Source organism: Manis javanica, chromosome 2, assembly GCF_040802235.1.
Source record: "Manis javanica isolate MJ-LG chromosome 2, MJ_LKY, whole genome shotgun sequence".
Taxonomy (NCBI): domain Eukaryota; kingdom Metazoa; phylum Chordata; class Mammalia; order Pholidota; family Manidae; genus Manis; species Manis javanica.
Window position 1 is genome coordinate 1,062,729 of NC_133157.1, and position 27,896 is coordinate 1,090,624.

A 27,896-nucleotide genomic window follows, 5' to 3' on the forward strand; every position below is an offset into this window, starting at 1 on the left:
AATCCGACCGGTGGGAAGAGGAGGGCAGACCGGCCAGGGGCCCTGGGGTTGGAGGGGCAGCACCCTGGCAGCCCCCTTCGGGAGGCCCACGCGACCAGGCCGCGCGTTTCCTGACGCTGGTCTGGCAACAGGAGGCAGCCCAGGGGCTCCTTCCCTGCCTGGATCTGACTGGTGTCCCTCCACGGCACCGGGTGAGCCCAAAGCCCCAAGGGTCCCTCTAACGATAAGCTGCCAAAGGGTGCGCTCCCTTTCCCAAGCAGGCGGGCCTGGGACGCCGTCCCCATCCCCCAGAGCTTGGCCTCTGCCTGGGAGACCCTGCCTGCCCCGAGTCGTGCCTGCAGGGACCACTGAGTCCCTGCATCCGCACACACCAGGCAGGCAGTAGCCACCCCAACAGAGGCCTGACCATCAGACGGTCACTGGAACCCCAGTCCCCAGAAGTAGGCCAGGACCCGGGTGCTGAACTCAACAGGGAGACTGCCTGCCACACAAAATACTTCAATAGCACCCAGTCTCCTAACATGACAGGCAAAATGACCAGGAAACAGTAAGACATCACCTGCCAGACCACAACCAAGAGAGTTAACACTTTAAATGAGAAAAGGCAATGCCTGGAAGATCCCGACATTGGAATTAGCTGACAAGGATTTTAAAGCAACTGTGGTAAAAATGTGACTGTGGACACACTTGAAACAAATGAAAACAGAAAATCTTGGCAAAGAAATACAAGTTATGGAAAAAAGCCAAATGGGAGTCCGAGAACTAAAAGTGCAGTTAGAGCAGTGGATCCCCTGGATGGGCTCGGTGGCAGAGCGGGACGACAAGTCCAAAGACACTGGCAGGTCGGGCGGGAAGGACGGAAGAGCGCAGGCCGTGCAGACATTAGCAGAGAGGGCAGAGGCGGCTGACTTAACAGCCAACAAGGCGGACTTCAGAGCAAAGAAAATCGCTGCAAGAAGATATTATTACCTAGTGATGCGAGACCGACCAGCAGGAACAGGCGACAGCCCTAAAGGAGCTCACCGCCCCCCTGCAGCAGAGGCCACGGGGCTGACGGGGGAGAAGGACAGACCTGCGCGCAGAGTCAGGCCGTGCTGGGACGGCAGGCTGAGCCGTGGACGTGAAGTTGGCAAGAGCATAGGTCTGAGCAGCAGGGCGAGCTGCCGGCAGGATTTTAGCTTTTTCTGGTGGCCAGGGAGCAGCTCCGGGAGCAGGGCGGTGGCTCTCGGTGTGCTAGCTGGGGCTCCGGTGGAGGGGGGCGCACACCGTGGAGATGCCTGTTGGGACAGTGTGCCCGGAGGGGGTAATGGGATGGGCTGTGCTGACATTGCTGCAGAAGAGCAGGCAGGCTCCGGGGGCCTCAGGCGGGGACAGGAGAGAGAGCAAGGCCCCCATGGGCATTCAGGAATCTACCCCCCAAATGATGCTCTGACAGGAGGACCAGGAGGGCAACCCTGGGGACGGAAGTCAGAGAGTGGATGGTGTCCGTGGGCAATCTGACTTTTTAAAAAATTGCAGTGAAATACACACAACATAGCATTTGCCATCTTAGCCGTTCCCAGCGCACAGTTCAGGGGCATCAGGCACATCTGCTGGGGAGGAGCTCGGTTTGGGGGTGTAGGGAAGTCGAAGCACCAGGTGAGGAGGGCATCAAGTGAGAGCCCTTGGGGGCTGGGCAGGCAGCCTTCTAATGTGCTCCCAGACCCTGACGCCGGTATTCGAAAGAGAAATCAAGGCAGGAAATTTATGTTCACTTAATTTTTAATATTCAAGGTCCACTTAACAAGTGCACACGCCTAAACTGTGTCTCACGTTCCCAAATATCCTCAGCTGCGTATAAAAGCCCCGGGACAACACACCACCACGGACGCCCTGGTCCCCTCCTGGCGGGAGCCGGGAGCTCGGTCCTCTCCCCGCATCTCCAGATAAGCGCCTGCGCCTCGCTCTCCTCCCTGGGCTGTCTGTGAAGCTCACTCTGCGGCTTCGTGAGCCAGAACCGCGGCATCACTACGGCGCTGGCCGCCGCCGAGCCCTAGCGGCCGCCCCGTGCGCCCCCACTCCAGCCAGGGGTTGGGGCGTTTCTGTGGCAACGCGACGCGCGCCCCCCCCTCCCCGCTGTTAAAGTTGGAGTCGGCGGGAGCACGCGAGGGCGCCCGAAGGCAAACCCGGACGGCGCTAGGGCCCCGCAGCCACCCCGCAGCCGGGAGCCCTAACGGTCACCGCGCGCGACCCCCCGCCTCCGGCTCCAGCCAGAGGGTTGGGGCGTTTCTATGGCAACGCGACTCGCGCCCCCTGTTAAAGTTGGAATCGGCGGGAGCGCGCAAGGGCGCCCGAAGGGCCAAGCTGCGGCTGCGCTAGGGCTCCGCAGCCGCCCCGAGCGCCGCCGCTCCAGCCAGGGCCCGGGCGTTTCTACGGCAACGCTAAGCGCGCCCCCGCCGCAAAGCTGGAGTTGGCGGGAGCGCGCGACGGCGCTAGGGCCCCGGAGACGCCCCGCAGACGGCCCGCAGCCCCGCCGCCGCGCTCACCGCGCGCGGTCCTGCTCCTGCTGTATCTGTGCCTTATTTTTTAGAAACACACTTCTTAGTGAGTTAGGCTGAGAGTGTGATCACAAGCGGGATTGTTTAAAAACAAGAAAGCCCCGATGCAGTCATTTCCCACCCACCTCACAACAGCAAACCAAGGCAATTACAGTTTCCACCTGTGTCACGGATTCACCTGTTAACGATCTGAAAGGTCCTGGCCAGTGCCAATGAGGTGATCTGCATGACGAAATCCTGCCGTTCCTTTCCACCAAAAGCATGTCCGCGCATGAAACGAACCCCTCCTTTCTTTTGTTAATAACTTCACATCCCATCCTCCTTCCTATGAAAACTTCCCATTTTGTACAGCTCCTCAGAGCTCCCCTCCGCTTGCAAGATGGGCTGCTGCCCAGTTCTTCAATCACTTAATTAAGCCAGTTAGATCTTCAGATTTACTTGGCTGAGTGTTTTTTAGTCTTATGTACTTTATATTCTCTTGTGCAATTATCATAGTGTCCCATACTTTGTTCATAGGTTGATTTAGATCCTGGAATCTCAAATGAATCTACATGTTTGCTTGTTTGCTTTTAAGCCACAGGTGCAGGTGGCATGATTCAATTTTTATGAAAACTAATCATGGGTGAATACACCTAAGCTTCCAAAACATCCAGGTTCTAAGAATTAAGGAGATAATTATCTTCTTTCCATTAATTGTTTGGAATCATGTCATTTTTAAATAACAAAGCATCAATTCTAAAATACACTTCTGAAAAGGGATGTAACTTACAGTAGATATCATTTCAAATTCATAGAAATATGGTAGTTTTCCTCGAATTGAGTACATAAAAGGTCCATTATTTCTTACTTTCCAGTTTTACTTTTATTTTGAATTATTAAAAAGAAATAGAACACATCTCTCATCACATCACCAAGAAAACTTAATCCGTCTTATTCTCCTTGACAAATGATTACTTCTGGACAGCCGGCTTGCTAGGCTGGCTGCCGGCTGTCAGCGCTAACTCCGTGGAAGTCCCAAGTATAAACCATACTTGGGTCTAACGACTGCCTCGTTCATTGTTTTCTTTCTGTGTTTTTTTCGTTGAGTGAGTGATATTTAAATGTCTCAAGAAGGTTTGAATTCCTTTCGTGTTGCACTGAAATTTTAGTTAACTTTATAGTCGTAAAGTGATTTATACTCTGTTTTTTAACATCCTGAGGAAATGATGAAATGTCAGATCATCCTTTACAGAAAAACTGATTTTGATTGACATCTGGCTTTTCGACAACAACATTGGAGATCACAATACAAGGCAATAACATGTTAAAAAAATCGAAAGCAACAAGTTTTAAGCCTTTACATTCAGCCAAGGCCTTTTAAACGTGAGGACACAGAAAAACATGTTGTCAGAAAATAAGACCTCAAAAGTATTCTCTCACAGAAATCTGTGTGAAAATTTTCTTAGAGGAAATATTCCAGTAGGAAAAAAAATAAACCTGGGAATATGCAATTAGGTTTGTGGAGATAAGGATTGATGGTAGTGATGTTTACTGTATAATAAAAAATACATGAAAATGTAGCATTTTGAAATAACCCAGAAGTACAGCTTCAGGAAGTATCCCCTTGCAAAAAGGGCCATGATGACGGAACAAGAACACTCAGAGGAGGGGAGCGGAGGCAGAGGACTTGCTTGGTTTGCTGAGATGATGCTGAAATCGACACACATGAGAAACTGAGGAGGAAATTCACCTGATAATGATATAGAACCATCACAATATAAAGAATTCCCAAATTCAAACAGGAAAATACTTGATCTGTAAAATGGAAGATGCAAAAGGTGCAGAAAAAAAGAATAAAGTATGGAAAATAAAGCATCGAATAAGGTGATAGAAATAAATCTTAATAGAACAAGTTAAATGAATCAAGGGAAAGATAGCTGGGCAACATTTTTAAGTGGCATAGAAAAAATCAGACAAAATATATTGAAAATAGAGTCATGGAAAAAATAAAGAGGTCAAATATGCATACAAAAAGGACCTAAGTCGGAATTTTGATAACAGGTTAAATTCAAGATGAGAACATCGTAAAGGAGGAAATGACATCGAGGCCACAGCAGCAACAGTAGGTGCAGAATGTGCTTGAGAATGTGCACATTCGTGACAATCAAACCAAACAAACTCGAGTGCGACTCCCACCAGGGCTGCAGAGAAACATTATGACCAGCGAGCTGGGGATACACATCAAGTCCACATGGAGCATCGAGACACCTTCAGCGCGTGGATCCCTCAGTGACCCCCGACTTACTGCCGCAGAGGGGACGGAGGATGGTCTCATGAGGGGATCCACAGACGGCTCGAGGCTCCCCCTCTCTGTGGTGTGGGTTGGACGTGAGGCTCCAGTGGTGTGGAGGGGAGGGGAACACAAAGCAAGGCTCCCCCAGAAAAAAATACAACCCCTGGGAATGTCTGACGAGGCTGCTCTAGCTGACTCAGCCCCGGGGCTTTGACTCCTGGTCTCACCCTCCACCCCGCAGACCTTAAGGGTCAGTGCTCACCCGGGGCCCTTAGCTCACCCTCCCCGGGTCCTGGCCTCTGGGTGCAGCACGTGTGCATGTCTGAACGTTTGTGTCCTCCCAGGGGTCACAGGTTGAAATCCTAACTCCTCGAGATGTTAAGATGTGGGGCCACAGGCAGGTGGTTCTCAGCCCTTGTCTGGGCACGGGTGCCTTGTAACAGAGGCCCCAGGAGGCCCCGACGCCCTCCCACTGTGACCCCAGGGAGAAGCCTCTGGCTGTGGGCCAGGAACAGGGCCGTCACTGGAGATGGCCATGCTGGGGCCTTCATCTGGGCCTTTCCTGCCTCCGGAGCTGTGAGAAGCACATCTCTGCTGTTTGTAATCTATCCGGCCTGTGGCATGACGTGATGGCGGTCCCGCTGGCCTAAGACAACATGCTTCAAACCTACACGGAAAGTGAGGACTATCTTCTGGCAGAATAAGACCCATCAAGACAGCATATGAAGAAAAAAATTTTAATAGATATTTGTGGATTCTTGGATTTGAAAATACCTGATTGGTTTATGAAAAGATGACTTTGTGTGTGTGTTTACAGCAAGTCGCAAGAGTACACAATTTAAAGGCTAATTAATGCCATAATTTTAAATGCTACAGACTCACAAAAATATCATTTCAAGGAGTAACTACTTACAATTCTTTCATACTTAGATTTATGAATTTTGAATAATTATTTAAATTTTTGTGTCAGTCCATCTGATTGAAAATGGGACAAAGCACTATTCAAAACCCACAAATCTAAGTAAGTGTAAAATAAATTTAAGTTCTGTGCCTTGGCTTATACCGGGCATAAACGTTATGTGGGGAAGGTGAACAGAGGAAATCCTCAGTACAAATCCTGGAGCAATGGCTAAAATTCCAGGGTCAATGTAAGAATTTCAAGGTTTATGAAATTGGAGGGCCTCTAGTCAAGGTCTCTAATGGACCACGGGAACCAGATAACGTCTGGATGAATGGAAAAACCGTCTCTCTGACAAGGTGAACAGGGTTGGAAAGGGACCCAGAAGGCCCAGGAGTGTGCAGAGCCCTGTGGGACCAGACGGTGGGTGGGGGGCTGTGGACCCGCCTGCTCCTCCCCTGTCCCCTGCCCCGCCCGCAGGGGCCCTTTGTGACCAGGCCACCCTCTGTGATGCGGGCCTGCTGTGCTGTGCCCAAGCACATGCCCAGAGCCCAGTTGCTCGAGGGCAGCAGTGCGGATCAGACATGGAGAATCCCCTCCTATCTCTGAGAAGCGGTCTCGCTACCTGGCTGAGCTCCAGCCCCACCTCCTGGGGGCCCGCGGTCACTGCAGGCATCCTGTGCGGACTGGGGCTGCTCCTCCTGCAGGTCCTCTTCTTCCCCTTTGATGCACCCTCACCGCCACCTAGAAACATCAGGGAGGTAAGGAGCCCTTGGCCCAGACCGGACGCAATGGGAGTCTCTCCTTTCCATGATCACTTCTGCTTTTGGGGGCTCAGCTGTAGAGGCTCCTGGGATGGGAAAGAAGAAGACATCTTTTCTCAGGAAGGAATCCAAGCTCCTCCTTCCAGGCATAAGCCAGGCCGGGCCCGAGTTCCGGCAGGAGTATCTCTCCCAAGATCCCAGACAGGAGCCAGGAGGGCCCGAGGGCTGCGGGCCAAAGCCCCAAAGCGGGGGCCAGCGGCTGCGGCCGAGATCCTGAGAATCTGACGCCCACGGGAGGACAGGCCCCTGAGCACAGACCCACCGGCTGCCTTCCCGGGGCAGGGGTCTGGGGCAGGGGTCGGGGACGGGGCTTCGTCCAGGCCGACCCGGGGGCAGTGCTGAGCCCGCAGCGCCTCTGAGCAGGGGCGGCAGTGGGGCGCAGGCCTCGGGGGGCAGCGTGTGGCCTGACGGAGCTCAGAGGGGCCTGTGGGTCTGAGCACGGGTGTGTTTCCTGAGCAGAGAAATGCGGTGACGCAAGAAAGCCAGGGCGGGTCCCCAGCAGAAAGTCCTTCTTTACCTTCTTCAAGGAAGGAAAGCGGAAAATATTTTTATCTACTTTAAAAAAGTACAAGAAGGAAAACCTCCAGGCCTGTTAATTAAATGCAGACAGTCCTGGTCACGGACTCTGAGGTCTGTGCCCCGTTTGTGAGCAGAGGGCACATGGCCGCGCCCTGTGGTGATTCGGGTGTTTTGGTCCCACAGCCTCCCCTGGAGCCCAGGGAGAAGAACAGGTGGAGGAGGAAGAGACACGCGGCTCTGAGAGGTGGGTGCTGCCCTCTGCCCTGCCCGCCCTGCCCGCCCCGGGGCAGCCTCCCTCCGCCCCGCCTGAGGGCCCAGCTCCTTGACACCCCTGAGGATGTCAGCGGCAGGGCCTGTCCCCCGGGAGTGGAAGCCCGTGGGGAGGCTGCTGGGCAGGAGACCTGAGCCGGGATGCTCCCCAGCGTCTGTGCTGGAGCAGAGCTGCGAGGGGCCGGAAGTGGGTGTCACCGAGCGCAGACGGGGTGGGCTGGAGGGGCCCAAGAGTGCCCGGATTGGGAGCAGGGGCTCCAGGTCCACGTGTGGCCGATGTGTCAAACTCCCCTCAGGAGCCCTCTAAGGTGGCCCTACCCCGACCCTGCAAAGGGTGGTTAGGACGGAGGCTGTGAGGGCCACAGAGGGTAACGGGTGTAGAAGCCCCCCGCAGATGACAAAGCGTTCCCCAGTCACGAGCATTCCCATCGCCGGCAGGGACCCTGCGGCCCGGGACACCGAGGCTCGGGCCCCAGACACTGAGCTCCCCAGTCTCCCCTAAAGGGACATGGCACTCAGGCTCCTGTTAGACCCCTAGGTCCCTGCCTTCCCCACCACGATGGTGTCTTCCACCTCCCAGGCTGCAGAGTTGGCCTGCGAGGACTGGAGGTGGCAAGCAGCCTGCTGACACACCCAGAGAGGTAATGAAGCTCACCCTTCCTTCTCGGGTCCTTCCTCCCGGAGCCTGTAAGGGGACTCCAGGGCTGCCGCAGCCTGCGGCCGACTTGGGAGGGGCAGCCGTGGGGACAGGGGTGGGGACAGTGCTGGGGTGTGGGACAGCAGGAGCACCATGAGGGCAGTGTGGGGGCTGTGGAGGCCATGGGCCCCAGATGCCCGCCCCTGCCTGGCCGCCTTGGCCCTCCTGGCCCTGTCTGCTCCTGGCTGCACCTTGTGCCTCCTGTCCTCCGCAGCCTCCTGAGCAGGATCCTGGACAAGAGCGGAGATCGTCGGTCACGTCAGGACCCCCCTGGCGAGGTAGGCAAAGCACAGACGGCTGGAGCCCGTCAGCCATGCCGGGAGCTTCTAGGTGGCGTTTCTCCCACCATGTCCCCTTCAGCCTCCCAGACCCCCCTGCTGAAGCTGCCTCCGTCCCTGGCCGCCACTGCTGCACCAGGCCCACCGGCCCCCACATGTTCTGCTCATGCTCACCGCTCCCCAGGTGCCTCTCAACCGCCAGAGCTCTTCCTTCCCCTGGACCGCCTTTCACCCCAGCCCCTTGCTTCTCCCGCTCCACCCCCGTGTCCCACCCTCCGTCTCTCACAGCCTCCCCTGCACCCCTCCCCAAGACTCCACTCGGACTCTTCCTCACTGGGACCCAGTGGCGCTCCCACGGAGCCCATCCACACACTCCCCTTGGGGAGCTTCTCCTGCCCCAGCCATCTCAGGCCTTGGTGTCCCCGTTTCTGCCCTGTCCTTGCGGCAGGTGGCTGCCAAAGCCTCAAGCCTCTCCCCCCAACACCTCAGAGGGTGGGTCCCAGACACTGGCTGCATTCCGGGGAGACCCAGGCATACACACACCCCTAACTCCCCTGTAGCACAGAAGGCAAACCAGAACAGCTGCCTGGTCCTCGGAAGCTCTCAGATCCCAAAGTCTCGGAGGGCCACGTACAGCACACATCTAACCACCTTTTCTGGGGTCTCCCTTCCCTACATAGCGAATCCCTTGGGGCCACTGTCTGGACCTTTGAGTGCGCCTCCAGCACCACAGTCCCCATCTGTTTTATTCCATGTAATCTCAAATTGTTACCCAGTTCAAATGCAGGCTACATTTCCCCACCGTCTGTCCAGTCCCAGCCTCCGTCCCAACTGGAGTTCCCGTCTCAGGCCCTGATTCTGTGCTTAGATCGATTGGAGCCCCCAGTTCTGGCTCATGTCCGTATCCCAGCCTGTCTCCAATCCCCCCTCCCAACCCTACCACCGTGTCCACACCAGATTAGGGCCTCCGAGTAACTTGCTCTACTTTGCAGAATAAGCCGCAATCTCTCATCGCGCCTGAGACTCGACCCCCAGAACGGCCCACGTTGCAGAAGCAACCAGAAGGTCAGCGGGCTCGATCCTCTGGAGTCGAAAGGCCTCAGGAAGTGTGCAGCGTCCCTACTTCCACCTGTCGGGGACTCTCTAAGGGATGGAAACCCCGTGTGAACACCTGCCACGGGACTCCCCCCCTTGAGCTGTACACTCGGGAGATGCTGGAAGCGCGCACCAGAAGGCTCCGGGCGCAGCACAGGCGGCGGGTACTCCTGAAGGTCGTTCAGGCGCTAACTGTCTATCGGCTGAGGAAGACCCGCGCCTGGCCCACTCTGCAGTCGGCCTTGGCCGCCCCAGGCACCTGTGTGTCAGGCGTCCCCACGGGACTCAAGTTTCCTGACTGTGTGGGAACCCCCCCTCAGGCCTTCCCAGGAGAGACCTTGGAAACCGAGGAGGCAGCTTCCACCGCGGGGAGGCCTCTCCTCGCCCGCTCACGTGTGTGTGTGGAAATGGTCTGGGGAGGGAGCCCACTGGGTGATGACTACAGGTGCCCCACATCCTGTCCTATTGGACAGGAGGGCAGGCCCCCGAATCAGTGCCCCACACTCAGCGACACGGGTGGAGGCTGTCCGAATGGGACTGTGGAGCAGGCCCAGAGGGGCAGCCCGGAGCTGAGTCCCTGTTCAGCAATGGCCAGGGATGAGGTGAGAGAGGACAGTGGGGGACAGGCCTCACAGGACCCATGTGGGATGGTGACGACGCTGGAGGTGACCTTCACATCACAGTCTTTGAGGGCCACAGAGGCTAGGGAGGCCACAGCGCTCCCACCTCTTCAGCCACAGTCCAGAGTCACACCGGAAGCAGCATCTCAGGACTTAAACGAGGATGCAGGGATGTCAGAAGCTCCAGGGACCAGGGAAAGTCCCCTGTCCTGTATGAAGCCTGTTTCCCTGTACCCAGGAGAACCATGTTCCAACACAGAGGCTGAGAGTGAGCTGAAGCCCAAGGTGAGGGAACCATCGCAGAACCACCCTCGACACTCTCCCCCACACATGCCGCTCATCAGAGCCAACGTGGCTTCTCCTGTGTCCCCGTGCCGTCCCCAGAGCAGGCCTACGGGTGAGCACGAAGAGGGGTCTGCGGCACTGGGCCCACGGCAGGCTGTGACTGGGAGCCGGCCTGCCCGGGTCCGGGGAGCAGTACACTCCGCTGGGACCAGATGCCCCCAGTGCCCCCCAGGGGAGACACAGAGGCCTCCGGAAAGCTCCTTCGCTGCAAGGCTGATGCTCTTCTTGCAGAGCATAAAAGGCAAACAGCGCTACACTCTGCCAAAACCGAAACTGTCACCAGCCACCGCCCGGAGCCAGGGGTCATTCGCAGGAAGATCAACTGTGGTGAATGCGGATGCTGAGGCTCAGGCGGTGCTGAGAGCGGGCGGACAGACTTTAGAGGAGAAAGTGGCAGCTCTCCGTGGCCTTCACGCCCCAGAGTTAAAGGCCCCAGTACATGCGTGTCACCACTCCCACGGGCAGCCTGGCTCCCCCAAGCCAGGGAAAGTTAGTCGTGTACCGTGCGGCCATCCACCCACCCAGCAGGGCCAGACTTTTCCAGTCAAGGAAAGGCAAGGCAGACACCGAAAGCCCTTGGAACATGTCACCTTGAACAAGGAGCCACTGGACCTGAGGAGCTCCGCTTCCTGGTCCCACAAGAAGACTTTGTCTTCACCAGTCAGTCGCTGCCAGGGTGGACCCGCCATGCAAAGTGTCCCAGGCCAACAGCGACACTGCCCGCAGCACTGTCCTCTTCGCAGAGGTGTCTACTCTGGGCAACCACAAGGTGCTCTCAACCGAAAAAGACTCACGCCTGGCCCATTCTGCAGTTGGCCTTACCCCACCCCCAGGCACCTGTGTGTCAGGCATCCCCACGAGACTCAAGTTTCCTTACTTTGTGGAAAAACTCCCTCAGGCCTTTCCAGGAGAGACGGTGGAAACTGAGGAGTCAGCTTCCACCATGGGGAGGCCTCTCCTCGCCCTCTCACGTGTGTGAGCGGAAAAGGTCTAGGGAGGGAGCCCACTGGGTGATGACTACAGGTGCCCCACATCCTGTCCTATTGGACAGGAGGGCAAGGCACCGATTCAGCACCCCACACTCAGCGTCATGGGTGGAGGCTGTCAGAATGGGACTATGGAGCAGGCCCGGCAGGGCGGCCCGAAGCTGAGTCCCTGTTCAGCAATGGTCAGGGGTGAGCAGAGAAAGGACAGTGGGGGACAGGCCTCCAGGACCCCTGTGGAAGGCGACAATGCTGGAGGTGTGCTCAGCATCATGGTCTTTGAGGGCCACAGAGGCTCGGGAGGCCACGGCGCTCCCAGCCCTTCAGGCACAGTCCAGAGTCACGCTGGAAACAGCATCTCAGGACTTAAACGGGCATGTGGGGATGTCAGAAGCTCCAGGGACCAGGGAAAGTCCCCTGTCCTGTATGAAGCCTGTTTCCCTGTACCCAGGAGAACCATGTTCCAACACAGAGGCTGAGTGAGCTGAAGCCCAAGGTGAGGGAACCATCGCAGAACCACCCTCGACACTGTCCCCGACACATGCCGCTCATCAGAGCCAACGTGGCTTCTCCGGTGTCCCCGTGCCGTCCCCAGAGCAGGCCTCCGGGAGAGCACGAAGAGGGGTCTGTGGCACTGGGCCCACGTCAGGCTGTGACTGGGAGCTGGCCTGCCCGGGTCCGGGGAGCAGTACACTCCGCTGGGACCAGATGCCCCCACTGCCCCCCCGGGGAGACACAGAGGCCTCCGGAAAGCTCCTTCGCTGCAAGGCTGACGCTCTTCTTGCAGAGCAGAAAAAGCAAACATCAGGACACTCTGCCAAAACCTAATCTGTCACCAGCCACCGCCCGGAACCAGGGGTCATTCGCAGGAAGATCAACTGTGGAGAACGCGGATGCTGAGGCTCAGGTGCTGATGGCAGCGGGCGGACAGACTTTAGAGGAGAAAGTGGCAGCTCTCCGTGGACTTCACACCACAGTTAAACAAACATCAGAAGGAAGTCCAAGCCCCAGTACGTGGGTGTCACCACTCCCACGGGCGGCATGGCTCCCTAGAGCCATGGAAGACGAGTCATACACCCTGCAGCCAGCCAGCCACCCAGGTGGGCCAGACTTGTCTGGTCAAGGAAAGACAAGTCAAATGCCGAGAGCCCTTGGAACGTGTCACCTTGAACAACGAGCAGCTGGACCTGAGGAGCTGCATGTCCTGGTCCCACAAGAAGACTTTGTCTTCACCAGTCAGTCGCTGCCAGGGTGGACAGGCCGTGCGATGCATCGCCCACCGCACTGTCCTCTTCGCAGAGGTGTGTAGTCTGGGCAACCACAAGGTGCTCTAACCTTTCCTCATTGTTGTCTCTATGAAAAAATTCTAACGTTTTTCTCATTAGTAAATTCAAGATATTTAAGTCTCCCCAATAAACATGTTTTTTTCCCTCATAAAAAGGTAGTGTATTGGCTTCTGTCTGTGCTGTGCTCATGACGCGCTGTGGCTTCCAGAAGGGTGGGCAGGCAGGGAGGGGTGTGGGGCCTGCAGGATCGCTCCTGACCCTGGGTCTCTTCCTTGCCCCTGTTTCCATAGCACAAACCACAAAAAACAAAATGAGGAAACTAACCTGTGTAGGTCTCACCCCCTTCCGGGCTCTATTTCACTGCATTTCTTCTGGTTCCATGCCACGTGGAACTCCAGGCTGCTGTGGAGGGCAGGTGTGCAGAGGCATTACAGAGCTGGGCATTCCTCTCAGGCTCCGGGAAGTATCAGAGCCCCGGAAGTGGACGTCTGGGAGGACGTGCTGGGTCCTGAGGTCAGAAGCAGGAGAAACCAGTGGGCCAGGCTGCTCCCAGGTGTTCCCACAGGTGAGACCTGCTGCAGGGATGCCTGGCCCAGATGACAGCAGGGATGGGCCCCATACAGCAGGCCTGCCAGGACCCCAAGATGTGGTTCTGGGAGCAGGTGGGGAGAGGCCGAGGGGGGACACGGGGCAGGTGGGAGGGAGTAGTGGGCCTTCCCGTAAGGGCCCAGGGTGCGTGGCAGGTGCCGAGGCTGCCCTCCCTACTGTCATGGCCCGCGTGCTGGCCGGGTGGGCAGTAGGGTGGATGAGGGCACAGGCCACTGCTGGCGTCTGGGGCGAGCCCTGCCCTGTGTCTGTCCTGGGAAGCGCAGATGGTGGGAGGAATGGCCCAGAGGGAGCTGCCCTGCAGTCCACACACTGGCGTTGCCCAGGCCCACTGGCGCACCACCACCCCAGTGTGCAGCCGCCATCCCGCCACCGTCACCCACCCGCACCATCACCCACCGGGCCTAAGGTCTGCCCAGACTTCTGGCCCAGCCCCGGGGCTCGTGTGAGATCCCCGTGCTTCCTGTTTGCAGGCCGCTTCCCGCCACCACTGCTGGCTGGGAATAAGCAAAGCCAGAGAGGCTCCCTGAAAAGACCCCGGGGAGGTGGGCCTCCACCCCAGCAGGAGGGTCACCCGCCCTGCTCCTCCCTCATCAGCACACTCATCTTCCCCAAAATAACACAAACTGCAGCAAAAGGCGAATCTGACCGGTGGGAAGAGGAGGGCAGACCGGTCAGGGGCCCTGGGGTCGGACGGGCAGCACCCTGGCAGCCCCCTTCGGGAGGCCCACGCGACCAGGCCGCGCATTTCCTGACGCTGGTCTGGCAACAGGAGGCAGCCCAGGGGCTCCTTCTCTGCCTGGATCTGACGGGTGTCCCTCCACGGCACTGGGTGAGCCCAAAGCCCCAAGGGTCCCTCTAACGATAAGCTGCCAAAGGGTGCGCTCCCTTTCCCAAGCAGGCGGGCCTAGGACGCCGTCCCCATCCCCCAGAGCTTGGCCTCTGCCTGGGAGACCCCGCCTGCCCCGAGTCGTGCCTGCAGGGACCACTGAGCCCCTGCATCCGCACACACCAGGCAGGCAGCAGCCACCCCAACAGAGGCCTGACCGTCAGACGGTCACTGGAACCCCAGTCCCCAGAAGTAGGCCAGGACCCGGGTGCTGAACTCAACAGGGAGACTGCCTGCCACACAAAATACTTCAATAGCACCCAGTCTCCTAACATGACAGGCAAAATGACCAGGAAACAGTAAGACACCACCTGCCAGACCACAACCAAGAGTCAACACTTTAAATGAGAAAAGGCAATGCCTGGAAGATCCCGACATTGGAATTAGCTGACAAGGATTTTAAAGCAACTGTGGTAAAAATGTGACTGTGGACACACTTGAAACAAATGAAAACAGAAAATCTTGGCAAAGAAATACAAGTTATGGAAAAAAGCCAAATGGGAGTCCGAGAACTAAAAGCGCAGTAAGAGCAGTGGATCCCCTGGATGGGCTCGGTGGCAGAGCGGGACGACAAGTCCAAAGACACTGGCAGGTCGGGCGGGAAGGACGGAAGAGCGCAGGCCGTGCAGACATTAGCAGAGAGGGCAGAGGCGGCTGACTTAACAGCCAACAAGGCGGACTTCAGAGCAAAGAAAATTGCTGCAAGAAGATATTATTACCTAGTGATGCGAGACCGACCAGCAGGAACAGGCTACAGCCCTAAAGGAGCTCACCGCCCCCCTGCAGCAGAGGCCACGGGGCTGACGGGGGAGAAGGACAGACCTGCGCGCAGAGTCAGGCCGTGCTGGGACGGCAGGCTGAGCCGTGGACGTGAAACTGGCAAGAGCATAGGTCTGAGCAGCAGGATGAGCTGCCGGCAGGATTTTAGCTTTTTCTGGTGGCCAGGGAGCAGCTCCGAGAGCAGGGCGGTGGCTCTCAGTGCGCTAGCTGGGGCTCCGGTGGAGGGGGGCGCACACCGTGGAGATGCCTGTTGGGACAGTGTGCCCGGAGGGGGTAACGGGATGGGCTGTGCTGACATTGCTGCAGAAGAGCAGGCAGGCTCCGGGGGCCTCAGGCGGGGTCAGGAGAGAGAGCAAGGCCCCCATGGGCATTCAGGAATCTACCCCCCAAATGATGCTCTGACAGGAGACCAGGAGGGCGACCCTGGGGACGGAAGTCAGAGAGTGGATGGTGTCCGTGGGCAATCTGACTTTTTAAAAAATTGCAGTGAAATACACACAACATAGCATTTGCCATCTTAGCCGTTCCCAGCTCACAGTTTAGGGGCATCAGGCACATCTGCTGGGGAGGAGCTCGGTTTGGGGGTGTAGGGAAGTCGACGCACCAGGTGAGGAGGGCATCAAGTGAGAGTATCTGGAATGGCAGTGGCCGTTCAGGCAGCAGAGAGCAGGGAAGGGCTTAGCTGGAAGGGAAGCTCTCTGCACTGCTGCTCATCATGGGGCGCATCCCCTGCTGACTCCTAAAGCCAGGGTCCCCTGGCGTCCAGTGACTCCTTGGATCTGCATGGTGTGGGAACTGAGTCCTCACCACCCCAGGATTTGGGGGAGCCGCAGAGCTCTGGGTGGGGTGAGATTATGTTCTGCGAACTTCCTAGACGCAGAAAGGGAGACCCCCAGGCAGGCTGCTGAAGAGCGTGACCGTACGGCTGCGGGTCCGTCCGGGTCACCCACGCAGCGGGAACTTGCAGGCCCAAATCAGAGCTCTCAGCAGCCCCGCCCTAGTTATCTGAAATAGGACAGGTAAATAGGAAGATTTGAGCTTAAGTCGGAGAATTAGAATGAAATAGCAAAGAAACAAAGGGACTCCCCACTGGAATAATGCAGAGATAAAACGTGAGAAGTTTATTTAAGGCAAAATGTTGCACCTTCAAAGAAAGGGGAGTGTGGGCAACCTCAGAGAAGAGGTGCACTAAGGGTTTCGGGTCTGGGGTTTTACAAGCTGTTAAGGATTTTTCAGGAATGTGACAGAGGGCTAGGGGTGTAAACGTGTCACATGGTCTCGAGATGCTTATCTCTGGTGAGAGACCCCATGTCTCCTCTCTTGTATTATCAGTTCTCCAGTTAATTCTGCTGAATAAACTTAACACAAGAAACTTATTGATCCATTTCCTCCCTAGGATAGTGACTTCTCTCTGCGGATACATATCAGTTAAGATTGTTTGCCGTGCTTTATGGTGGGTTAGTTATTGTCTGTTTACCAAAGACTACATTGGGAATCTCACTTCTTAACCCCCTGGTTTTTAAAATGGAATCTTCGCCTTAAGGTGGAGTCGCCTTAAGGAGATACTATGCTGTTTATATCTAAGCTCTTTTGGAAAATTTGTCATGATGCCTGTCTCTAGGCCAGGTTGCAAATTACTTGGTGAGGGGTTGGCGGTGGAGGAAAACACAGCATACAGGTTAAGTTAAAGAGCAAGCTGGGTCCTGTAGCAGGTTAAAGCAAACCTTACAACGGCGCGATCTGATTGACGCAGTGAAGTCATGGGCTGCGTCCAGATGCTGTTCTTTAACTGGGGACTGTCCGGACATTCCAAGTAGCTCCTGGCCCTTGGAGCTTCAGCTGATTAACTCATTAACTCTGCGTCCTCACTGGCTCTCTGGTTCGTCTGGTTGACTCTTTGAGTCCCTCTCAGTGGGCTTTACTGGCTTTATTCTCCTTCCACTCACCCATGTCTATTTTTCTATCTAACACGTCCACGTTGCTGTGCGGCTGTCCCCACCATTGTCTCCATAACATTCCATCTTCCCAAGTCCGCACTGAACACTCACTCCCCTCCCCTTCCCAGCCCCTGGCCATTCAGATGAAAGGCCACCCATGACAGTTCTTGCGTGTGGGCACCTGGTGCTCACCCCACACTCATGAACCCTGGCTGCTTCCCAGCATGGTGGACCCCTGGCTGCTGGGGGCAGGTCCTGGGGAAACAGGGAGGGAGTCAATGCCTTCCTTCTCAACCCCATAAAAGCCCACTGACCCTGAGAGTTCATTCTGAGAAAACTAATTCTGCAGTGGCAGGCTTGCCCTCTTGACCTTGTTATAAAGTGCAAGGTTGTCCTGGCGGGAAGGCACGGCTGGGTGCTGAGGGGCCAGGGTCCTCCCTGGTCCCACTCACTGGGCAGCAGCCCCAGGGCCTCAGCCTCCCTCCCAAGCCGCGCAGCGCCAGCTGCCCAAGGCCAGTGGTAGCTTTTATTCCTCATGTGCTTGTTTTTCGTGGCATCTGTGGAACACTCTTCCTAGAAATCATGAATAGGTGTGCCCCGAGAAGCATGCTTTGCGGTTGCCATTCCCACGAACACCACAGCCTGCAGCTGACAGGATCTGGTGTTTCTCAAGCTTACCGGGAGGCCAGACTGCAGGCCTCCCTCTCTCTGCCTGACACCCTTCTGAATCCAGGCGGTATCTCTCATCCAGACCTGGTTCACTGGGGACGCTGGGCCTGACTGCCCAGGCTAGTGCCCTGGGACCACCAAAGCAAAGGACCCCCACTGGTGCTGGTGCAGGGGATGCTTCTACCAACAGAAGTGTATTCCTTCCTGCCCAGTTCTGGGGCCAAAAGTCCACAGTCAGGGTGAGCAAGGCCACGTGTGCCACCATGGGGGATCTAGGGGAGGCCCTGGCCTCTGCTAGCTCCTGCTGGTGGTGGCCACCCTTGGCTTCCCCTGTCTTGTAGATGCCAATCTCTGCGAATCTCCACCTCCATCCTCCACCCGGCCACCTCCCTGTGTCCCCTCTGTCTCTGTTTTCTCCTGTAAGGCCACCAGATGATCCTTTTGGGCCACCCATCCAGTCTGGCTCATCTGAACTGGTCACCCCTGGGGAGACTATTTCCACAGAAGGGCGCATTCTGGGGATCCCGCTGGGTGTGGCTGGCCGGGCAAGGCCTGGGGCCCTTGCCCCACCTCCTTTCCTACCGCGCCCATCTTCAGAAAGGGGGTCAGTCTGCAGCCTGCAGTCTCTGTGGTGGGTGGGATCTTTCCTGGTCCGGTAATGAATGGCCTCTTCCAGAAAGAAAGAAATGGAGACCAGCCCGCACACCAGAGCGAGGCCAGAGGACCCTAAGCCTCCCTCTGAGGTGCCAGCGGCCATGCGGGCAGCAAGACCCAGCACAGACATGGGCCGCAGAGGGCGGGGCGAGGGCTGGCTCCCCAGGCCCCGTCGGGAGAGTGGGGCCGCCCGCTGCAGGACACCTTGGAGGCCCTGTCCCCCTCTTGCTCTCACCCCCCACCCTGATGCCCACGCCTCTGGGGATGAGCAGGCTGACCGGAACGTCAAGCAATGACACAGAGGCACGCACACCACCGTAGGGCTGGTCTGCCAAAGTGGAACCAGCAAGTCATGGCCTGTGACCTTCTCTGGCCTCCAAACTTATCATCACCAGCAGCCCTGCAGGTCCCACATGTGGACAGTGGCTTGTGGCAATGTCACATATGGAAGTGCTTTACAAGTTTTGAAATGTGGGGTTTAGTGGCCTTAAGGTTCTGATACTGTGGGCTTGTGTTACACCCACCTGCTGGGCATGCGTCCGTGCTGCCCCGAGGTACAGCCCTGCCCAAAGGTTGGGTCGTTTCCCATCTGGGCCATCGTCTGGGTAACCCAAGTTACGATTACGGCTACTGACCTTGTCACTATTATTATTGCTCTTACTTAGCAGCAAACGCTTGCAGAGTGCCTACTATGGGCCAGGCCCATCCTCCCAGGGCTACCTGAGCCCCACCTCACCCCCACCCCTCCTACAGCAGGTGGGCATAGGAGAACCTGCCTGCCTAAGGCTGCGGGTGTGGGTTCAGAGGAGCTGATGCCCGAGGCAGGAAGGCCAAACAGGGGAGGAAGACCAGGAGGTGCCCCAGGCTCTGGGGAAGCTGGGCTGGTGGCAGAGTGGCAGGGAGGTGGCACTGGTAGCCTGTGGGAGCACAGGGGAAGGGCAGACAGGACAGGGTGCAGGGGGGCTGATGATGCGCTTCCTGGTGCAGGATAGACGGCCACTGGGGCAATGTGCACAGTTACTGGGCTGCATGGGCTCTCTGGCCACTGGCTGACCCATGGGGCCCACCCCCTGGGACACAGCTCCCCTCCACGCTGGCTCCCACCTGTCATTGTCCAGAGCCAGACCCAGGAAGTGTTCCTGATGCTGGAGGCCAGCCAGGACCCACCCCCCAGACCCCAGACCCTTCCTGTCTGGGCCCTGCCGGGAAGGGTCCAGGCCCTGGGGACACAGGGCACTGGAGGGAAGACGGCCTCCTATTGTCCCAGTGGAGGAAGCCCCGAGGGCCCAAGGATGAGCCTGGGGGCATTCGGGGAACCACAGGGCACGGAGCCCTGGGGCACTGGCTGGCAGCCCCGCCAGCCCTCCTCCATAAGGCCGAGCCCCCGCCCGGCCTCCTCACTCTCCTGAGCTCAGAGGGGCAACCGCAGCTGCAGCCATGACGTGCCTCCTGCTCGCCCTGGGCATGGCCCTCCTGTGTGGCACGCGGGCCGCCGACGTCCCCCAGACCATGGGGAGCCTGGACCTAACAAAGGTTTGAGGGGGGCAGGGGCCCCAGAGGCCAAGGAGAGCCAGAGGGAGGCCCCACCATCAGGGCTCTGCACCCGCCTGCCGGGGCTGCCTTCACAAGGCACCGCAGACCGGGTGGCTGGATGGAAACCACTGTCCCATCCTGGAGGCCGGAGGCCCCAAAATCCAGGGGCCGCGGGGCTGGGTCCTGCTGCAGCCCCTCCCTGGGCGTGTAGATGCCGCCCCTGCCTGCATCCTCATGTGGCCGTCACCGTGCGTGTCTGAGTCCTGATGCCCTCTTGTCCTAAGGGCAGCAGGCAGATTGGATCAGGGCCCCCCAGTCACCCCATGTTATCTTAATCACCTCTTTAAGACCCTCCCTCCAAATAGTGCTCTGAGGTCCTGGGGGTCAGGGTTACAGTGAATTTGGGGGACACAGATTGGTCCATGGCAGGGCTCCCAGCTTCCCCCATGTGCCCCCTGCTCCACCACGTGCCTCCCCACTCACCCACGGTGATGGGTTCAGGTGACTTCAGGCAGAGCACCCCTCAGGTCGGCAGATGGGGGCCCGGGGCCGGTGGGGGCCGGCCAGGGCATGCCCCAAGAGCCACAGCACAGCTCATGCCAAGGCCAGCCTGGGGGAGCTGGGGGCAGGCAGGACCCGGCTGGACGGGGCAGGCGGAGCGTCCTCTGTGGGCCTGGACCCCCTCCCGCCCCCAAGTGCAGCTGAAGGCTCCCCTCCCCCCCAGGTGGCCGGGACCTGGCACTCCATGGCCATGGCGGCCAGCGACATCTCCCTCCTGGACTCTGCCAGCAGCCCCCTGAGAATGTACATTCAGGAGCTGAGACCCACCCCCGAGGACAACCTGGAGATCGTCACGAGCCAACGGTGGGTGTGCCGAGGGCCCCCCATGAGGGCCTGGCTCCAGGGCAGGCGGGCAGGCGGGCAGACAGGGCAGGGCTCCTGAGGGGCCCTGTGGGCAGGCACTGTGCCCCAGGTGTGGGGAGGGGGCTCAGAGGTTCCCAGTCCTCTTAGAGGCCCCTCCCAGGGCTCTGGGCCCACTGGGTGACCCCACAGCCCAGCCCCGGGGCCAGTGTGTGGAGATGCCTGAGTGGAGGTGGGTGGCACAGCTGCAGGCTGGGGCCCTTGGTCAGCCCCTGAAGTGGGGGTGCAGTGTGTAGGACAACACTGGGGGTGTCGAGGGCAGAGATGAGGACTGGAACCCGGGGCTGCCCCCAGTGTAGGCCGCCGCCCCCGACCTTGTGGGCCGGGGCGCTCCTGGTTCCTCCCCTCCGCCTCCATCTGACGCCTCATGGCCCTGTCCAACCTGGTCGCCTGCCGGCCGTTAGAGGTCACAGTGTGCACAGCCTAGGCCCGGGAGACCAGCCCAGGGCCCATGCCCTCCACCGGGGACCCTCCTGGGGCCTGGCTTCTGCTCCCGCACTGGCAGTTCACAGACACAACCGCCTTACAGGGAGGATGACCACTGTGCTGAGAGGAAAATCTTGGCGGAAAAAACCGGGGTCGCTGCTGAGTTCAAGATCAACTGTAAGTGCGGGCCATCAGGGTGCAGGCAAACAGGGCTGTGCTCTGGCCTGAGGGTGCCAGGGCGCAGCGGACAATGGCAATCCCGACATGAGCTCAGGTGGCCGCTGCCTGCCCTGCCCCATGCCTCCCCGGCTGCCCAGGTGGAGCTGGTGGCCGCTGACCCTCCTCAGGGGCCAGGGCACCCCGGCGCACCCAGCCTGCCCTAGACTTGGGACTCATTCACTCCTTCCTCACTAAGTCCAAGGCGAGCGTGCGTCTGGGGGGAGCTCCCACTGGTGCCATTGCCCCTGCAGCCTGGGCTGCATCCTACATTACCCCCACTGGCTGGCCTGGCTGCACCGGCCATCACCAGTGCTGTTGCCAGGGCACCCGCCCCAGGGACCCAGTGCCCCCACCCACAGCAGCACGGGGGCAGCAGCGCCCCACCGAGGCTGCCCAGGGCACTCTGCTGCGACGCCGCTCGCAGCTCCCGGGCCAGGGCTGCCCCCAGAGCGATCTCGTCTCAGGAGGGTCCTCTCTCCCCTCACAGGGTGGGGTCCAGTCTCACTGGAGATCAGCTTGAAAACCCCATTTCTTCACCACTTTGTGTCCCAGGACACAGGGGGCATCTTGGATGGAGGGATGAGTGAGCCTAGGTCCAGGAGCCCAAGAAACAGCCCTGGTGGAGGTGTTAACCTCCCGGCTTCTCAGGCCCCTGGGCCTGGGGGCCACGGTAGGCAGAGACGCGCCATGCCCGGTCCTCACCGGGGAGTGGCCATGGAGGGGCCCCACCGGTCATGCAGAGGAGTCGACTGCTCACCCCTCCTGCTGGAGAGGAAGACCCAGAACTCATCTCTGGCCCTGTCTTGGTCTCTCCCAGACATGGAAGAGAACCAGCTGACCGTGCTCGACACCGACTACACCCGCTACCTGTTCCTCTGCATGGAGAACACCGCCGCCCCCCAGCGGAGCCTGGCCTGCCAGTACCTGGGTGCGTCCCTGACGTGGCTCGACTAGGAGGGGGGCCAGGGCCTGCGGGCTTAACGTCCCTGGCCTGGTCAAAAGATCAACGCTGATTCAGAGCCCCTAGCGGTGATGTTCAGGGAGGGCACCATTAGGACTATGATGTTCTGAACCCAGCACCGCCTGGGAGGAAACAGCGCAGGATTCCCTGAACGAAGCACATTGTGTGCGGTTTCGGGGACGTCACACCTCAGCCATGCCGGCCCCAGACAGCCCGGGGCCCAGGACCCTTCCCTCCCATGCGCCTGCAGACCCCCAAGCACTGTCCTGCAGGGAGAGGAGGGGCAGGGGCCCCGAGGAGGCGCTGAGCCCAAACACCACCCCAGAAGCTGGGCCAGGCCAAGCTCTGCCAGCCTCAGGACGCTGGCATGTCCTTCCTGCGCTGGCTCCCGGGTGGCACCCTCAGGGTCCCCGAGCTCTCGGCCGGGGCACTGACCCATTGCCCTCACAGCCAGGACCCTGAAGGTCGACGATGAGGTCATGGAGAAGTTCAACAGAGCTGTCAGGCCCCTGTCCATGCACACCCAGCTCTTCTTCAAGCCGACCCAGGCGGAAGGTGACCATCCCCGGGCCCCGAGTCCCTGCTGGCCTTCTGCTGTGGCCCCTGCACCAGAAAGCCATGAGCCCTGGGGGCCTCTTTCTCCACGGTGCCCCCCAAGTCCCCCACTTCCCAGGAGGCGGGTGGAGGGCTGCAGAGTCCCTGGGGGCTCCCTCCCGACCCTGGGCCAGGGACTGTGGTGGCCACCTTGTGACTCTTCCTCCCCTTTTTCCCCCACAGAGCAGTGCCGCGTCTAGGTGAGCACCTGCCCGTCCATCTCCAGAGTAACGTACCAGCCCTGCCCTGCATCCCGGGTGGGGGGCAGCTCCTCGGGACCCTAGACTCTCCTCTGTCCGGTCCCTGGGTCCCATGTAGGAGCGGCTGGCCCCGTACCCACTCTCTCGAGTGGTCTCTGGGGGTGTTGACCCTGTGTCCTGGCCACACGCACATGCTGACGTCCCACCACTCCTTCTGACAGGGTGTGGACAGAGGCGGAGGCTGAGGAAGGGCTGGCAGGGGGTGACACCACTCAGACAAGGAGGGGGTCAGGCGCTGCCCTCGGGCTGCCCAGGGAGGGGCTGGCGAGGGTCCAACAGGCTCCTCAGAAATCACAGGGGAGCTCCGTCCACTACAGGGCCCGGGAGCCTTGGCCACCTGCAGAGAGACGATGTCACCCCCTGCCTCCCCGTCAAAACAATCAGGAGGGACTGAGGCCGAGGTGGCTGCAGGACATGGCTCTGCCTGGGGGCCAGGCACCTCCAGGCCCCAGCCTGGGGTCTCCTGCTCTGAGCGGTTCCTCCTTCAGCAATAAAGAAGTGACCTTGTGCAGACTCCGCCTGCGTCTTTCCTGGCTGATGGCTGATGGAGCCCAGGGGGCGGCTCAGCGGGGGATGACAAGGGCTGGGCTTCAGGCCTCTGCATTGTAGGCCTGTGACATTTGGGGATCAGCACACATTATGGGGGCTCTTCAAACTTTCAGGAAGTAGAGAAGAGCTACAGAAGAGGTCACTGGTTCCCATTGCACATCTGGTCAGCACAAACACCTCACAAAGGACAAGAAATAAAAAACCACCTGTCATTTAATTAAAAAATATTGATATAAATATAACTTTAATAAGTTACTTGCAAATCAAATTCTGCACTCTTTTATAAATGCAGCCCCCATGACCCTCATGGCCATCTTTTAGGAACATAAGGATAAATGCTACATGGAAGCTGTTTGATATCAGACTTACATGCATGTAAATGTATTGATCTTTCTGGGCTGACATAAAACAAAGAGAGTTGGCAAAAGAGGTCAGAGGTGGAAAAGAAATTTGTTTTTCACAAACTTTTGACCATCACAAATGGAAAAAGGGTACATAGCAACAGAAAAAGAGGTTTTTAAAAAAATAAGAACTTACATAGAATAACATATACACATTTATATATGTAAAATTATACAATACAAAATTATGTATATAACAATTTATACATATTTTTAAGTTTTAAAAACGTAGATGGAATGGTACATTTCTAGAAAAACCCCAATTACCAATGTCTGCTATAAAAGAAAACTTTAAAATAACTGAACAGTTCCATATCTTCTCATTCTATGGAGGAGAACCCCAAACCTCTCTTAGAAGGTTCCTGTCTCGCACAACGTGTTCAAGGGTGTAAAAGACAGCTGGGAAGTTGCTGGACTGCCCTATAACAAAGTTAGATGAGGATGATGCCAGAGAAAAAGGAAGAGGACAGCCATTACCTTTTAGTATAAAAACACAAACATCTATCTAACGATGTACTCAGTATATCATGATTGAATCCAGAAAAATCAAGGATATTTCCATATTGGAAAATACATAAAAAATTTACTAACTTAATACATTAAGAGAGAAACACTCATTTAAGAACTTTTAATTGATTTAAAAATACATGTTTCAAAAACACTCTATTCATGAGGTAAATTCTTCCCCTATCAAGAGTGCCATTCAACGTAAGCTTAGGTGTATTAATGAACAACTCTAAAATTTCAGTGATTTAAAAGAGCAAAGATCAATTTCTTGTCTATGTGAAATTTCCTTTGTAGGTTAACAGGGGTGCCTGCACCTCCCAGTCACTCAAGTATCCGGGTGTTCAGCCAGCCACCGCCTGGGGGGCTGCTGGTCGCCATCCCAGAGGAAAAACATCAAAACATCAGGAGGGCCTCAAAGTGTCCATTCAACACTGTACCCTAAAAGGTACACACAACGTCTCCCCTCTCACTGTGTTGGTCAGAAGTTATTGCCCCACTAGAAGGGAACCAGAAAGTACAATCCTACCTAGGAACAGAGAGAAATGTCCTTAACCTGATAATTAAAAAAACATTTTTTAAATTTCTTAACATCATACTTCATGGGAAGAGACTGAGTACTTTCCCCCTAGGACGGAGAGCAAAGTAAGGCTGTCCTCTCCCAGCACCCTAGTCAACATCATATTGGAAGTCTTGGTACAGTAAAGCAATAAAAATAGATGGCGTGACCGTTGTAAAGGAAGCTTCTTGCATGACCGAGAAAGCAAAAAAGAGATAAGACACAAATCACTGTCCCAGGAATGAAAGAGGAGGTGCCATTACACCCTCCAGACACCGAAGGGATACAAGGGATCACAATGAACAACTCTACACACATAAATTTGACAACTTAGATCAAATGGAGCAATTCCTAAAAAAATACAAATTCATTCAATATGAACCAGATAATTTCAATAGCTCTACAACTACTAAGAAAATTGAATTAATTCTAAAACTCCCCAGAAAGACATTTCCAGGCCCAGATGGTTTTATCTGCTATATATAAAATTACAAATCACAAATGCACAAAAAACACAATCTCTTGTTGAAAATAGAAGAGGATGGAACACTTTTCAACTCATTTTATGAAGCTAATATTACTCTGATACCAAAACCACACAAAGACCTTTCTTTAAGGAAACAAAACTACAGACTAATGTTTCTCACCAATATACAATCAACAGGCATTAAGGAAATATTAGCAAATAGATTTCAGCAATATATAAAAAGAATTATACACCATAACCAAATAGGATTTATACCAGGACTGCAAGGCTAGTTTGACACTTGAAAATCAATCAGTGTAATCCACTATATTATCAGTCTAACAAGGTAAAATCATATGATCATATCAATCAACACAGTAAAGCATTTGATAAAATTCAGCACCTATTCATGATATTTAAAAAAAACCTCAGAAACAAACAAACCTGAAACACACGCATAAACCCAGAGAACAGATTAGCCGTTGCCATAGGGAAGGAGGAGTGGAGGGGTGGGGGAGACAGGTGAAGTGGTGGGGGGAGAATGAAGGAAAAGAGAGTTCAGAATAATTAGAACACAGAGCCTCCTCAACTCAGCAAGAGCATCTACAAAAAACTTAAGAATCAACACAGTGCTTAATGGGGAATAATGAATGCTTTCAACAATGATGAACAATGAATGCTCAGGAACATGGCGAGGATCCCTGCCCTGACTCTCCTTTTTATCATAGAGCAGGAAGTTCTAGCCAGGGCAATAAGGCAAGAAAAGGTAATAGAAGGCATGCAGATATGAAAGGAAGAATAAAAGCATCTCAATTTGAAGATGACACAATTGTCTATGTAGAAAATCTTAAGGAACCTATAATAAAAATTCCTAGAGCTAATAAGGGAGTTCACCAAGGTGAGAGAATACAAGATAAACACACAAAAATCAATTGCATTTCTACATATTAGCAATGGACATGTGGACACCAAAATTAAAATGCAATACCATTTATAATCACTCAAAAAACTTGAGTACATAGGTGTAAATCTAACAAAACATGGATGGGATGTGTGTGCTGAAAACTACAAAATGCTGGTAAAAGTCATCAAGGCTGATCCGAATAACTAGAGAGGCCGTGTTCATGGACTAGAAGACTCAGCACGGCAGGTGTCAACTCTTCTCAAACTGATATACAGGTTTAATGCAATTCCTATCAAAATCCCAGCAAGGTTTTTTGTAGACATACATAAGATCATTCTAAGATTTACATGGAAAGGCAAAGGAACTGGAATAGCTAAGATAATTTTGAGAGCGAATACCATGGAGGAATCGGTCTATCAAGTTTCAAATCTAATTATATAACCACTGTGATCAAGACTGTGGTATCTGCAGAGGCAGAGACACACAGATCAACGCTCAGAAACAGACCCACACAAATAGGCCCACCGACGCGCAGTGGTGTGGACTGGGGTGTCCCCCAAACCACGCCAAGCCCTCCTACTGTGTGTGCAGGACGAGGGTGTGCCCTGCAGGCTGGCTCGCACCTGGTGCTCCTCTCAGGCTCAGTGCCATCTGCTGCAGTCCCTCTGCGCCAGGCAAGGCTCCCAGCACACAGCGGCCTCTCTGTGGGTCCCTCAAAGGAAAGGGCCTTATTCCTCCAACTCACAGGCCAGCGCTGCTTGGCTAGCCCCTCGCAGCTCCTGTCCTTTGTCCACCCAAGTAGCAAAGCTGCTCCGGTAGACAGCTTGCGGCTGGGCGCCCCAGCCTGCAGGGGCGGGGCGAGCTGGGACCGCAGGACGCCGCTGCCCCCCCACACCCCCAGAACGCCCTCCCCTGGGACCCGTTCTCCCCTAGACGGCCCCGGAGCAGTACTTTCCACGGCTCCCTCCTACCTTTAAAAAATTGAGGTCTATTTTGTGCCTTCAGTGCTGCAACTTCTGAACTCCGGGCTAAAGGCGGCTCCTTCCCTGGTGCCCGGCCGCCGGCACTGACCCCCACCCCCACCCCACGGAGTCACCGCAGCCCTGGTGACGGAGCGGCCGCAGGGCTTCCGCGGACTCGCCGTGCGGGGAAGGGATTCGTCACCGGCCCAGTCAGCCCTGCGGAGAGAAGGAGGGCAATGGCTCGTGAAATGCGCCGGCTGCCCGCAGGGCCCTGGGATTGCCGAGACCACAGCACTCGGGCGGAAGGGCCAACACCGCTGGGCCGAGCGGCCAGGCAGCGCCGGCGCCCTCGCCCAGCCCGAGTCGGGACGGGGCTGATGCAGACGCGAACATCCGCCCCACGCAGGGGGGACACCCGGGCTCCCGCAGGGCCAAGTCCCCAGCGGCCACTTGGTGGCGCCCGAGTCCCCTTGTCGCC

General features: G+C 56.5%; 1 protein-coding gene and 1 long non-coding RNA gene across 2 annotated transcripts; one reads left to right on the forward strand and one right to left on the reverse strand.

Annotated features, from left to right (window-relative positions):
* Positions 1-5,545: 5,545 nt before the first annotated feature.
* On the reverse strand, positions 5,546-27,832 carry LOC140844935 (uncharacterized). Its single transcript, XR_012123503.1, has 3 exons — positions 27,428-27,832; positions 12,949-13,132; positions 5,546-6,557 (listed from the first exon to the last, which is right to left on the reverse strand). It is a non-coding gene; the product is annotated as an uncharacterized lncRNA (long non-coding RNA).
* Positions 19,576-23,543, forward strand: LOC108389324 (beta-lactoglobulin-1-like). Its single transcript, XM_037007640.2, has 7 exons — positions 19,576-19,692; positions 20,417-20,556; positions 21,143-21,216; positions 22,076-22,186; positions 22,670-22,774; positions 22,997-23,013; positions 23,391-23,543. The coding sequence occupies exons 1-6, from the start codon at positions 19,597-19,599 to the stop codon at positions 23,011-23,013; spliced, it is 543 nt and encodes a 180-aa protein (XP_036863535.2). The 5' UTR covers positions 19,576-19,596; the 3' UTR covers positions 23,391-23,543.
* Positions 27,833-27,896: the final 64 nt, after the last annotated feature.